Source organism: Natrix helvetica (assembly GCF_964273705.1).
Source record: "Natrix helvetica genome assembly, chromosome: 3".
Classification (NCBI taxonomy): domain Eukaryota; kingdom Metazoa; phylum Chordata; class Lepidosauria; order Squamata; family Natricidae; genus Natrix; species Natrix helvetica.
The window spans coordinates 168,529,970-168,543,965 of record NC_138549.1 but is presented as its reverse complement, the minus strand read 5'-3'; the positions used below and the strand labels follow the sequence as shown (position 1 = coordinate 168,543,965).

The 13,996-nt window shown below is 41.6% G+C and overlaps 1 protein-coding gene across 3 annotated transcripts in view; it reads right to left on the bottom strand.

Moving 5' to 3' along the window:
* The window catches only part of SLCO4A1 (solute carrier organic anion transporter family member 4A1), a 72,424-nt gene that overhangs the window by 18,186 nt on the left and 40,242 nt on the right, over positions 1 to 13,996 (bottom strand). For all 3 annotated transcript variants that reach the window (XM_081948893.1, XM_081948894.1, XM_081948895.1), the window contains exons 5-7: positions 13,073 to 13,184; positions 6,355 to 6,509; positions 5,637 to 5,832 (exon numbers count right to left, since the gene is read on the bottom strand). In XM_081948893.1, coding sequence (XP_081805019.1) covers positions 5,637 to 5,832; positions 6,355 to 6,509; positions 13,073 to 13,184 — 463 coding nt within the window. The remainder of the gene's footprint in view (positions 1 to 5,636; positions 5,833 to 6,354; positions 6,510 to 13,072; positions 13,185 to 13,996) is intronic.

The following is a 13,996-nucleotide window of genomic DNA, read 5'->3' as shown; positions in this document are numbered from 1 at the left end:
GACCCCTCGGCACCACTCTGGTTACCTCCGTCCTACGTGATCCCATTCCCCGCCTTCCTGAGCGCGCTCCGCCGGCGCGCGCTCCGCGATCCCCAACAGCAGCTGCTTTTCAGTGCTTTTCTGTGTGTCTGGCGTTTAAGTAGATAGCCGGATGTCCTAAACACCAGACGCACAGAAAAGCACTGAAAAGCAGCTGCTGTTGGGGATCGCGGAGCGCGAGCTGGCGGAGCGCGCTCAGGAAGGTGGGGAATGGGATCACGTGTGCTGGAGGCTGAGGCAGCCTCAGCCTCCAGCACACATGGTCCCATTCCCCGCCTTCCTGATGATGTCACCAGCCTCACCAGCCATAAACCTCACCGCACGTCACTGATACATACATATATATACATATGTTGTTATCATTATCCCTCCTTTATTTGACTATATCCTGTATCATAATATTTCCCTCCCTAATAATCAAGACTTAACTGAATCTAAGTTCTTTTTTATTAACCTTTCTATATAATCAAAAAGATTTCTAATCTTCCTTTCATGGGTACCATTCAATATTCATATCCAATTATTACTTATCATAACACTACACATGTATACATTATTATCATTATCAATTATTTATTTAACTATATCTATTATCACTAAATTTCACTAAGTTTAACTAGTTTTAAATGATACACTTCCATCTATCAACCTGTATCTTTCCAGTAGCAAAACAGTCTCATGTCTTCTGCCATTTCTGGTATCAGTCCTCTAATCATCTCTTTAATCAAATTTGTATGGACTCCTCTTAGCAACTCCTTGCTTATAAAATCTCTCATGTAATTTCGATGCCCTTCTTCTGTTTTGTTAATCGGCTTATCTTTAATTGTCAGTAGTGTTATCAATGATGTTGCTAATGAAATTTCTCTCTTTAAATCCATAAATTCTTTTGTTTGTTCTTCTTCTGTGTCTTGCCATCTGGGGTAGATTTCGCCTCCATTTAATTCCTCTTTCAGTATTCCACTCTTTCCATTTCCAGACACAAACCAATTACTATAAATATCAGCAAATTTAATTTCTTTATGGTCATTTTCCTCTTCGGTTTTTAGGATTCTAACCTCCACTTTTTCCACTTGATAAACATCTCCAACTTCTTCATCATATTTTACTGTTAGATGCTCTAAGTCTTCCAACTTCTTCTTCATCCTCTCAAATGTGTTTGATAATTTCTGTATTTCTGAGAATATCTTTTCCAGACTTGAAATTTCTTTCTGCTGTTGAAATTGTGCCATTATCTCCAACTAACAAACACTGCTGCTCTAGCTTGGAAGGTTTTAATAAGATTAAGCATAGATTCACAATAAAGTTTTATTTTCACTTTTCTCTGGTTAAAGATATACTTCAAAGGGACATCTGTATGCTTTTCTTCTTATCACTCTCTATAAACAAGCAATGAGACCTTGGAGTGCCAAGCCAGGATAATCAGTAAGGAAAATAAAAGTGTTTTGTTTCCAATACACAAACCCCCAGCCTCCGAGTAGCAGTGCTATTGTTACAATTTTCTTTGTTTCTTTTTGTTTCTATTTTATATTCCAAGTTTTTAAAAAAAGGTCTGATTCTTGAATGAGTTAGAAAAACACCCACAGTAATGAAAGAAGATAATTTTAGTCCATAGGTTACAAAGAATAATAAAAGAAAAAAATAGAAGAAGCAAACTTATTCCAAAACCATTCAAAACTTAATTCCGCTGCTTATTTCTTCTGTTCTCCAGTTTAAATTAATTTTAAGTTTTTTATAGGCAGTCTCTTTTAAAATGGTAAAAATTCCTCACCAGCTGGAAACACTTTCTCTTTCCGTATCCTTCCATTTTGGAGCTGCCCTGACTTCATCAGCCTAATGGCTGGATATTTTGTCGCCGGCTTGAAGAACTTCTCTTGCATTGATCAGCGACTTTGCAATGTCCCTGAGATCAGCAAGACGTATTCTTCCTGTTCACAGTCTCTGCAGAACGGTTTAGGTCCGATTGGACCACCCAGCGGCAAAAGTATCGGCTGCAGTCTCGGAGCATGGAGACCACACGTCTGTATTGTCACGATGTTGGCTCCTCCTCCAACAGATCATCTTTTCTTTCTAGCATCATAAGTTGAGACACTTGAGAAAAACATGCAAGGCAAGAAGGATATTTACCCAGCTGAGGGTTACTGATATATGTCAATAGTCATTGGATGCTAGTTTGAGACCAACATGAAGTGGTGTTCTTAAGCTGTAGTGCCGCAGTGGTTAGAATGCAGTATTGTAGGCTGACTCTGCCCACTGCCAGCAGTTTGATCTTGACCAACTCAAGGTTGACTCAGCCTTCCATCTTTCTTTCTTTTTTTTTAAACAAAAGTTTTATTGGTTTTTTTTTCAAATATTTTGGGGAAAAGGGTACATAAATGTGGGAGAAAATTTTTTGACAGCTACATCATATGGAAGGTGGTACTTCCCCGGAATCTTACATCTCTTTCATGTTTTATATATATCAAAATACCATTCTTACATTTATATTAGCAGTTATTTTACTCAATTCTTTAGCATCTTCAATCATATTTTATATCACTTCTACATTTCATTATATTAGCAATTGCAATATGTTTTTAATTCATTTCTGTGACCTAAGTTTCATTACTGTCTCCTCTCCCCTGTCTGTCGGCTGAGCCAAGGCTCCTCCCCCCTTCGTGTCTTGTGCGCCGTCTCTTGCTTCACCTAGGAGGTTCTTATGTTTTTCCACGAAGGCTTCTGCCTCCACCACTGTATTAATTCTCACTCTGCCCCCCTCCCAAAAATCAACAGGCCTTCTGGAATTAGCCACCGGAACCAGATATTTTTTTCATATAATTTTTTAGTTATAAAGAATAATTTCTTCCTCTTATCTCTTATTCTTTTTGGTATCTGTTTCAAAATGGTTATTTCTTTGTCCTTATATCTTAAAGGTTCCCCCCTTTGAACTCCTAGAATTTCATCTCTTGTGGTTTTTCTGAAGAATTTAACATGAACCACCCTTGGGACATTGTGTATTCTGGCATATGCCTTCCATCTTTCTGAGGTCGGTAAAATGAGGACCCACATTGTTGTGGGCAATAGGCTGACTTTGTAAACCACTTAGAGAGGGCTTTAAAGCACTGTGAAGCAGTATATAAGTCTAAGTGCTGCTGCTATTCATGTCAGCCATGAGTGTACAGCATCCTTGGGCACCTACTGTATCAATGTCTCATACCTCTACTGTAATATCTGCCCTCCCCCCCCCCCATCCTATTCATTTATTTTAGCGGTCAGAATTGAGTATAAGGCAGTGTCTGTATACTTCCAAAAGTGGTTCAGGAGTAGTAACCTCTCTGGAAGATGGTAAAGAAAATCCAAATATTATAGTATTTGTGGATTATTTATTAAAAATCTAACGCCTGTTACACGGTTGATCTTCTCTGCCTGCAACTCTTCCATAGAACAGGAGATGGATGGATGAATAAATGGAAATATAGATAAAGTGGATGATAGGGAGTAGATGATGGACAGATATACTATATGCAGTAGATGATAAAGGATAGGTAGATAGTTAAATAGGCAACATAGATAGATGGACATTGATACTGTGGATAGTATGCATGTATGTATATATGTATGTATAGACAGCTGAATGGATAGATAGATATATAGTGTAGGTAACATTAACCATATTTTTCAGAGTATTACATGCACCTTTTTCCCTCCTAAAAGAGCATGGAAATGTTCATGCGTCTTATAAACTGAATGCAGCCGTTTTTGGTCTCCCAAAGTCCCGCCCCTGCATCCCATTTTTGAAACAAAACAGGGGCGTTTTTGCCTTCCCCCCAGCCCTGCTGAAACCTGCAGAGTGCTGCTGGGGGCTGAGGGAAGGCAAAAACTTTTTTTCTTACTTACATCTTCGAAATCTTGGTGCGTCCTATAGTCCGAAAAATATGGTATAACCAACACAGCTAGCTGGATATAGTTACAGCAAATACGACAGAAAATAGAAAAATCGATAGATGACTGATAGATAGACACAGACAGACAACATAGATAGGTGGGCATAGATACTATAGATAGGTGAGGGAGGGATGGACAGATGGATAATGTGGACAGATGAATGGATATTATGGATGGATACTGTGGGTGGATGGACAGAAAGATAACACAGCTAGATACATATAATTTTAGTAGATAGGGCATAGATAGATAGATAGATGGATAGATAGATGGATGGATGGATGGATGGATAGATAGATAGATAGATAGATAGATAGATAGATAGATAGATAGATAGATAGATAGATGATAGATAGATAACCATATTTCCCAGAAAATAAGATAGGGTCTTATTTTCTATTGACCCCCAAAATAGGCACTTGGCCTTATTTTTGAGGAGGTCTTGTTATTTTTGAGGTGCAGGAGGCCCCTTAACCTCAGCCTATGGATCAGCTGATCCAGAGAGGGCTGGAGGTTCTGTCTCTGTTTCTGGCACACTCTTGCCAGCCCTAGTGTAGCTGGGCCTGCCGCTCTTTTTTGCAGCCACCACTAAGAGAAGGGGCGCGATAGCTTGGATTTGCGGTAGCGGCTCCGCAAGGCTGTTCCGTGTGGATGGCAGGTGCCTGCGGGACACGTGGGCATGTTCCCTCCTTTCCCTCCCCCCCCCCAGGAAATGGCAGGGACCGGCTGCACATATATTAAAATCTTTTCGGGCAGGGCTTATTTTCGGAGGAGGGCTTATTTTAGCGCATACATTCAAACGCCCGATTGGTCTTATTATCCAGGTGTCAGCATTCCAAATATCATGCAGAATTAAATCAGAGTCCAAGGCAGAGCTATCCTTAAAGTTCCAATTTAATAAGACAGACATGTTGGCAACAAACTGTGGAATCCCAAATCTAAAAGCTTCCTGGGATTCCACCCAGTTGAAAGTTCATGATCTTATCCCCACACCCATAAACCCTTCACATGGTCCAATCTTCTTCGGCCACGCTGGCATCTCCACCCAGCTGGTTCCAGTCAGGTGCAGAGGTGCGGAGACAAAAGATGACCTTGGGCTTCTAGAAAGGAATGACAACAACACATTCCACAATTCTACTCCTTTCTATTCCCCCCTCGCAACTACTACACTAATGAAACAGCACAGTGAAATAATAGAGAGTGTGGCAGGCCAAAGATCCTAAAAAGGAATATAACTGCAGGCCTGACACCAGGGAGGTCTTATTTTCAGGGAAACAGGGTAAGTAGCAGTGGTGGTTTACAGGCGGTACGCATATACCGGTGCCTGCCAAAAGCAGCAGCCACCGTACTAGAACGATACTTTGGAGGGCCCGCCTGCCCGTGTTCCTTACCTGTATTTGAAAGACATGTGCCATGTGTGCATGCGTGCGCAACGTACGGCACCTGTGCAATGGTTCGCCGAGCAGCTGGAGCATCGTAGGTAGTGGATGCGCATGCGTGCGCAGAGCGCATGCCCGTGGTGCACCCCCGGCTCCTGTTGCAGTGTACCGGTTGCAACGGGAGCAGAAACCCGCCACAGGTAGGTAGGTAGATTTATAATGTTATATTATCCTTTTTGCAGCTTTTTTGGGGGGGAGTCGCCTCCTTTGCAAAGAGATTGTTCTTCCCCTGCTTACCTTCCGTCATGCCTCTGGGTCACTCCAGCCATGGGCATGTTGGGGCAATCAATGAAGAAGATAAAAATTGCCAGCAGGCTCGACATGGTGCACATGAAACAAAACTTGATGATCCCTGAGCAGCGCAGCTTAAACTTGTTGACGATGAAGCCTCCGAGGAAAGTGCCCCCGCCTCCAGCTGGAACCACGAGGTAGCCTTCCAAAGGAGAGGAAACAGATCCGTCATTTTCAAATCTAATTCTTTGTTATTTAAATCACATTCAATTTCACTGACAAGCTTATTATTACCGTATTTTTCGGAGTATAAGACGCACCTTAGTTTTGGGGGAGGAAAATAGGGGGGGGGGGATTTCTGCCTACCAGGTATTCACCTGGCTAGCGTCATTAGTCTGGTCAGCCTCAAAAACATAAGTTTGCTGGTTTTTGAGCGTGCATGCTTTTTATCCTCTGGACTATGAGTTCCAAGTGGGGCCACACGGATTAACAATCACTTATATTAACAATCATTATTGAGGGCAAACGAGAAGTCTATTTGGACCAAAAAGGAGTACACTTCCCTATCTAAACTCTATCCGAGATCATCAAACCAGCATGATCAATGCTATTTCTATTCTGGAAACTTGGAGCAGTAATACTAGCAAATTATCTGAAGGAGCTGAACTCAGTTAAATGGGGATTAAACTCCCCTAACGCTTCATTCAACGACTTTTTCTCTTACCAAACAAAGTTGCTGCTTCAGAGGCACTTAAGCTGAATTGGGATTCAAGGAATTTGGGGCCAAACGTTGACATCCCAGCAATCAAGGTAGCTTCTGTAGCTCCAGCTAAGCAGAGGAAGATGAAAGTTGGGTTCTTCAATAGCAGCCAAAGTGACCTTTAGGATCCAAAAAAACCCCAAAGGAACAAATTATTTAGGGTAGATATTATGTTCCAAGCCAGGTGTGCAAGCATTAATAAGGTGATTTCCATTTATTTTAGTTGATTCTTCTTTTTAAGCAAAGTTTTCCTGAGGATTATAAAACAAATAAAAGTGTGTATAGTCAAGGCTATGGTTTTCCCAGTTGCAATGGATGGCTGTGAAAGTTGGACCATAAGGAAGGCTGAGCGCCAAAGAATGGAGGCCTTTGAACTCTGGTGCTGGAGAAGACTCCTGCGAGTCCCTTGGACTTCAAGGCGATCCAACCGGTCAGTCCTAGAGGAGATCAACCCTGACTGTTCTTTAGAAGGTCCTAAATCCAGAAGATGACACTCAAATACTTTGGCCACCTAAGGAGAAGGAAGGACTCCCTGGAGAAGAGCCTAATGCTGGGAAAGATGGAGGGCAAAAGAAGAAGGGGATGGCAGAGAATGAGGTGTCTGGATGGAGTCACCAAAGCAGTAGGAGTTCAATGGACTCCAGAGGATGGTAGAGGACAGGAAGGTCTGGAGGAATGTTGTCAATAGGGTCGCAATGGGTGGGACACAACTTTGCAACTAACAACAACAACAAATAATCCCATATCCTTCATGGCGTATTCTCCAAATGTCTTATAATTAAAGAAAAATAATTGTTATCTTTTAAAAATCTGTCTCTCCATTCTGGTTAGTTGGACATCAATAGCTAGAGCAGGGATGTCCAACATTGGCCACTTGAAGACCTGTGGACTTCAACTCCCAGAATTCCGCAGCCATGCCGGCTGGGGAATTCTGGGAGTTGAAGTCTGGAAGTCTTAAAGTAGCCAAGGTTGGATAACCCTGTTCTAGAAGAACATTAGAACAAAGAATGAAATAGAAACCAGGCAACGTAGGACAGATTTTCACGACTTTCTCCAGAAAGTCGGAATGACAAAACTGAGAATTGAGAATCCTAAAGATTGCAGGCCCAAATTATGATGGCCGGATTGGAAAACAATGATTGGCGGCAGGAAGGAATTCTGAAAAAGATGGAGAGCTAAAGAAATTCCAGCAGATCTCACATCTGGGAATTATTTGTGCATCTTCTAGGAAATGGTTCTAGTTGCAATGCTTTATCCTAACTACAGAAAATTCCCAGGGAGTTGCAAACTTCAAAGCCTAAATAATGGGTGTATTTGCTTGACACAGTGACTCAGAAAACAACAACTATATTTTAATTTGTGTGTTTTGCAAATCTACTTGTCAGGCCTGCAGCCATCTTTTCTTTTGGATCTTTGGCCTGCCACACTTTCTATTATTCTACTATGTATTTTCTATTGCGGGAAAATGGGAGGGGGGATTGTACAGAGTTAGATGCTATGTAGCCATAACAAAATTCTTTCTAGAAAGCCAAGGTCATCCTTTGTCTTTGCACTTCTGCACCTGACCGGCACTGGATGGGTGGAACTGCCAGCATAGCAGTGGGAGATTGCACCATGTGATGGACTTGTGGGTGTGGGGACAAAATCATGAACTTTCAACTGGGTGGGGGAAACTGGGAAGCTTTCAGATTCGAGTTTTCCTAGATGTGCCACCATGGCTCTCTTAATAAATTGGACCTTTGAGCAATACTTTGCCTTGGACTCTGATTTAATTTGAGATGCTATTTGGAACCCTGACATTAAATCTTTTTACGAGAGTGTAGTATTGTGCTGTCTCCTCCTCCTCCTCCCTCATCAAAAATCATTAGCTCCAGACTTCTATAAAGTATGGAATAAAATATACAAGTGGCTAGAAATCAGAAGCCAAAACAGGAAATAGAGAATACAAATAGATAGAGATACAAATAATGAATACTACTATAAGTGTGTATATTATGCTTGTTACATCATAGGACAAGGCTATAGTAATAGGAAGGCAATGCAGAAGGGAGAATTATAAAAGCTAGGCAGGAAAGCCGATATTGAAAGCTGTAAAATTACTCTATATTGTTATGTATGTTCCGTGTTTTGTCTTGTTTTATTGTGTTTTTTTCCCTGTTATGTCTTTTTTATTGTTTTTAAAGATCAAAACATTCAATAAAAATTAATTTTAGAAAATGACTAAGAAATAAGCACAAAATTGCTCAGTGAAAGTTATGTTACATTTGATGTAGTTAGAATTTTACATATGATTTAAATCAGTTTTTATTATGCTATATGACTATAATGAAATTTTGCTGCCCAACTCTTATTTTTATGATAATTGACCAAATAAATAATCTGTATGTGATTCACACACACACACACAAAACATTAGCTCCAAGAAAAATCCCTAAATCCAAGGAAAATGCCCCTCCAAAAATCATCTCTGGATGAGGTGGGCTGTAAATAAATAAATAAATAGTCTTTATTATTAAAGTGTTCAGGGGGAAAAACACAGTCCTGGGAACAGAGAAATGTCTCTTACAGAAAATTGCTTCCTGGAAGAAAATACTATTGGAAACAATAATTTGTGCACCAACTCCCTTGGGATATGCTGTAAGCAGCTGCTCAGCAGTGTTTTCTCACACAAGTGCTTTCCCAGAAGTGAGGATGACCTAGGAACCCAACCTACCAGTTGGTAAGATGTCTACATTTCTAGACAGTTAAATCTGGTGAAGAAGAAGAAGAAGAAAAAAACCCTAATCTAAAATGCAATTTGTGGTACTTTCTTCTGCTTTACTGAAAGGGTTTTCCCCCATATTCACTACCAGGAAATTAGAAAGAGAAGAAAATTAACCAGACAATGTATGCCACACAATAACTCTTTCTGTATGAATAGTTAAAGGTATTAGGAAATGGAGAATTTTAACTGGGTGGGTTTTTTTTTTGGTGCTCTCTGAGCTTGGTTTTTTTTCCTCTTGCAGATGTTTTATTACTCAAACTAGGTAACATTTTCAATGCTGCAATGTGGACTATTAGTAGGAAATGTGGTTGAATTCATGCCAACTAAACCTATTTTGTGACTTCTATACTGTGTTGCAAACAAGCCACTATCTTAGCATCTTGTCTGGACCAGGCCATATTAAACCACAATGAGGGATATTTCTTTACACACATCATGTTAAAGGAATAAAACAATATATAGCCATGATGGTGAACCTATGGCATGCATGCCACAGTTGGCATGCAGGGCTCTCTCTGTGGGCATGCCAGTCGTCACCTGAGCCCAGCTCTAGCACGCATGCACATGCGCCTACCACCGCCCAGCTGGTCTTCGGGTCTCTGGCGCGCATGCATGGGGCGGGGTGCATGTGGAGGACATGCACATTCATGCATGGGGCGGGGTGCATGTGGAGGACATGCACATTCATGCATGGGGGGAGGGTGTTGCATGCATTGCCTTTTGGGGCCTCGCATGGCACCCCTATACCCCATTTTGGCTTGTACATTGGTGCAGGAGGCCTTCCAGGCCCCAAACGGCACGCACATTGCATTATGGGTGCAGACATACAGGTGTGCTGTCGCACACGCATGCTTTCGACACACGACAGCAAAAAGTTTAGCCATCACTTGATATATAGTTAAGTTTAAGACTAAACATGATGTATAAACCCAACTGCATAGTTAGTATTGGAATAAGGAAATAATTGAGAGGGGTTTTGCAGATGGCTTCCTAATGCAAAGATCTCAGTTTCATCCTTTCATTCAATAAAAGTTGGGTTAATATTTGGAGGAAAAAGAGGTTAAAGTCACAAGCTAACATTTAAACTGCTTTCGTTTTATTTTTGTTTGCTGAGTTGGTCGCACTCTGCCTGGCTTTTAAACGCTGTCTTTGAATTTAATTTTCTTATGTCGAATAACTGTGTGATGGTCTTCAGAATTGGCAAATGGTCAAAAATTTTAGTTTCCATATATATCTTACTCTTAACAATTCTTAGATGAATGATGGCTGCTATATACTTGCTTTTACCAAGATGCCTCGGAGAAAATACAATTTCCTTCGCAAAGATGGGCTTACAATAGATTCCACTTCAAAGGGTCTCCTGCTTGGGCAGCGGGTTGGACTAGATGACCTACAAGGTCTCTTCCAACTATGTTATTCTATTTTGTTCCATTCCAATGCATTCCATTCTATTCTATTTTATGGAGTGGTCATAGATCAAGATTATATATATAATCTATATAGACTATCTATATAGCCACAGTGGCACAGTGGTTAGAGCGCAGTACTGCAGGCTACTTCTGCTGACTGCCAGCTGCCTGAAATTTAGCCGTTCAAATCTCATCGGTCCAAGGTTGACTCAGCCTTCCATCCTTCCAAGGTGGGTAAAATGAGGACCCAGATTTTGGGGGGCAATAGGCTGACTCTGTAAACCGCTTAGAGAGGGCTGTGAAGCACTGTGAAGCAGTATAGAAGTCTAAGTGCTATTGCCATTGCTATATTGCAAGCATAAAATTAATTAACATTTTTGTCCAAAATTGAGTAAACCTCAGTGGTGGGATTAATCTGTCTGGTGTAACTTCACGATTCCCAACAGGTTAACTCTAGCATTAACCAAATTACTGTTCTTCCTCTAAAGCAGTGTTTCTCAACCTTGGCAACTTGAAGATGTCTGGACTTCAACTCCCAGAATGCTGGCTGGGGAATTCTGGGAGTTGAAGTCCAGACATCTTCAAGTTGCCAAGGTTGAGAAACACTGCTCTAAAGTGGTGTGGTCCACCGGCGACCTGAGGAGCTGGCAACAGAGTTGGACAGTGAGGAAGTTGGGGAGGAACATGGGTCAGTCCTGGAGTCTGGGGAAAGCTCGGATGAGGGGTCTGCATCGGGGGCAGAGAGGGGGCCAGGGCCATCTGGGAGTTATGTGCTGCCTCTGGAGCCTCCAAAATCGGACATCAGCAAGGCAGAGGAACAGGGGGAGTCTGTTCCCAGTGCGTGCATGCGCAGAGCTGCCAGAAGGCAAAAAACAGTTAAGACAAAAGGGGCAATTTGGGAGTAAGGAGTTTTGGAGATGATTGGCCCCTCTCATAAGACATAAAGGAGGAGCAAAGGCACATGAGCCTTTGCAAGAAGCAACTTTGTTCATTCTGGTCAGTTTAAAGTCCAAGATTCCGTTTTGCCTCTGTGCTCCGTGGGGCCTTTCAAAGCTAATTGCCAGTGAGGTCTCAGGCAGCGTTTCAAGGGAGATAAAGGTGGGTGCTTATCAGCATTACCCTAAAAGACTGTGGCAGACTTCTGTCAGACTCTTTACAAACTATTTGTGACTCATTACGAGCTGTGAATGAACATAATTCAGAGCCATTGAAATAAAAAGAGGGTTTTGGGGACTACGCGTCTGCTTTTTACTGTCTCAGGAAGCCTAGGTCAGAACATAAAGTCTATGCTTCTGAGTTTAGCTCAGTTCAGATTTGTGGGCTATCCTATTTTGGCCCCCAATATACTGATGATTCTCTGTCTTTAGGAGCAGCCGCTCACAACTTGTGTACAATGAAGATACAGCACAGAATTATTTCAGTCTGTTTTGAAGGCAGCACAAGGGCCTCAGGAATGAAGGATGCATTTGTTTGGATCCTCTTTAGAAGACAATTCAATGCTGTCTTCGGTTTGGTAGCAGACTCATCCAAGGAATAAAACAACAAATTAGACTAGACTAAAGGGATGTCATGACTGAGCATGTTGAAGGAACCCAACCACCGGTGATGCTTATACATCTGTAGATGTCCAATAAACAAATAAATACATAAGTAAATAGAATAGACTAAAATAACAGAGTTGGAAGGGCCCTTGGAGGTCTTCTAGTCCAACCCCCTGCCTAGGCAGGAAACCCTACACCACTTCAGACAAAATGGCTATCCAACATCTTCTTAACACTTCCAGTATTGGAACATCCACAACTTCTGGAGGCAAGTTGTTCCACTGATTAATTGTTGTAACTGTCAGGAAAGTTCTTCTTAGTTCTAGGTTGCTTCTCTCCTTGATTAGCTTCCACCCATGGCTTCTTGTCCTGCCTTCAGGTGCTTTGGAGAATAGCTTGACTCCCTCTTCTTTGTGGCAGCCCCCAAGATATTGGAACACTGCTATCATGTCTCCCCTGGTCCCTCTTTTCATTAAACTAGACCTACCCAGTTCCTGCAACCGTTCTTCATATGTTTTAGTCTCAAGTCCCCTAATCATCATTGTTGCTCTTCTCTGCACTCTTTCTAGAGTCTCCACATCTTTTCTACATCTTGGTGATCAAAACTGAATGCAGAATTCCAAGTATGGCCTTACCAAGGCCTTATAAAGTGGCATTAACACTTCACGGGATCTTGAGTCTATCCCTCTGTTTATGCAGCCTAGAACTGTATTGGCTTTTTGGGCAGCTGCTGCACACGGCTGGCTCCTATTTAAATGGTTGTCCACTAGGACTCCAAGATTCCTCTCAAAATTACTACCATTGAGCAAGGTACCACCTATATACTGTACCTGTGCAATATGTGTCAGCTTGTCACCCTTCCAAGGGTGGGTTGCTGCTGGCATTACTGCGGGTTCAGCGTGCAAAAAGTACCCCAAAGTCACATTCAATACAAATGTTTATAAACGATTAAAAAGGCAAGTTCTTACTGTGGCAGATCTTTGACCGTCTTTCCGAAATCAGGATCCGAGGCTGTTTTATGGCTGCCATCTTTTGATTGGTGGGTTTCCGAAACTCGCATGACTATGTAACGCTGTGATCCTAGGACAACAAATGTTTCAATAAGATCTTTGATTTGTGACTTATCAGCTGGATCATCTGAGCATATCAATGCTCCCATCAACAACCAACGTCCTGAGGTTTCTGCCATGCCTTCTCTTAAAATAAAGTTGTCAATTCTTTAACAATGATAATTTATTCCTATTATTTGGATTTCTTAGCTAAGCTTTAACCATTTAAAGTTAAACCTCCTATACTACCACCTCTTACAATACTAGACAACACAGTATCAACAGTAGAGTCCTTCAAGTTTCTAGGTTCTATCATATCTCAAGACTTAAAATGGACACCAAACATCAAAGACATCATCAAAAAAGCACAACAAAGAATGCTCTCTCTGCGCCAGCACAGGAAGCTCAAACTGTCCAAAGATCTGCTGATTCAGTTCTACAGAGGAAACATTGAGTCTCTCATCTGTACCTCTATAACTGTCTGGTTTGGCTCTGCAACCCAACAAGACAAACACAGACTTCCGAGGATAATCAGAACTGCAGAAAAAAACAATGGCTACCAACCTGCCTTCCATTGAGGACCTGTACACTGCACAAGTCAAAAAGAGGGCTGTGAAAATATTTACAGACCCCTCACATCCTGGACATAAATTGTTTCAACTCCTACCCTCAAAAGGAAGCTATAGAGCACTGCACACCAAGACAACTAGACACAAGAACAGTTTTTTCCCGGATGCCAACACTCTGCTTAACAACTAATTCCCACAACACTGTCCAATTATTTACTAAGACTATTTCTATTATTCTTCTCTTCCTTCCTAGTACTTATCTCTTTCCACTTAT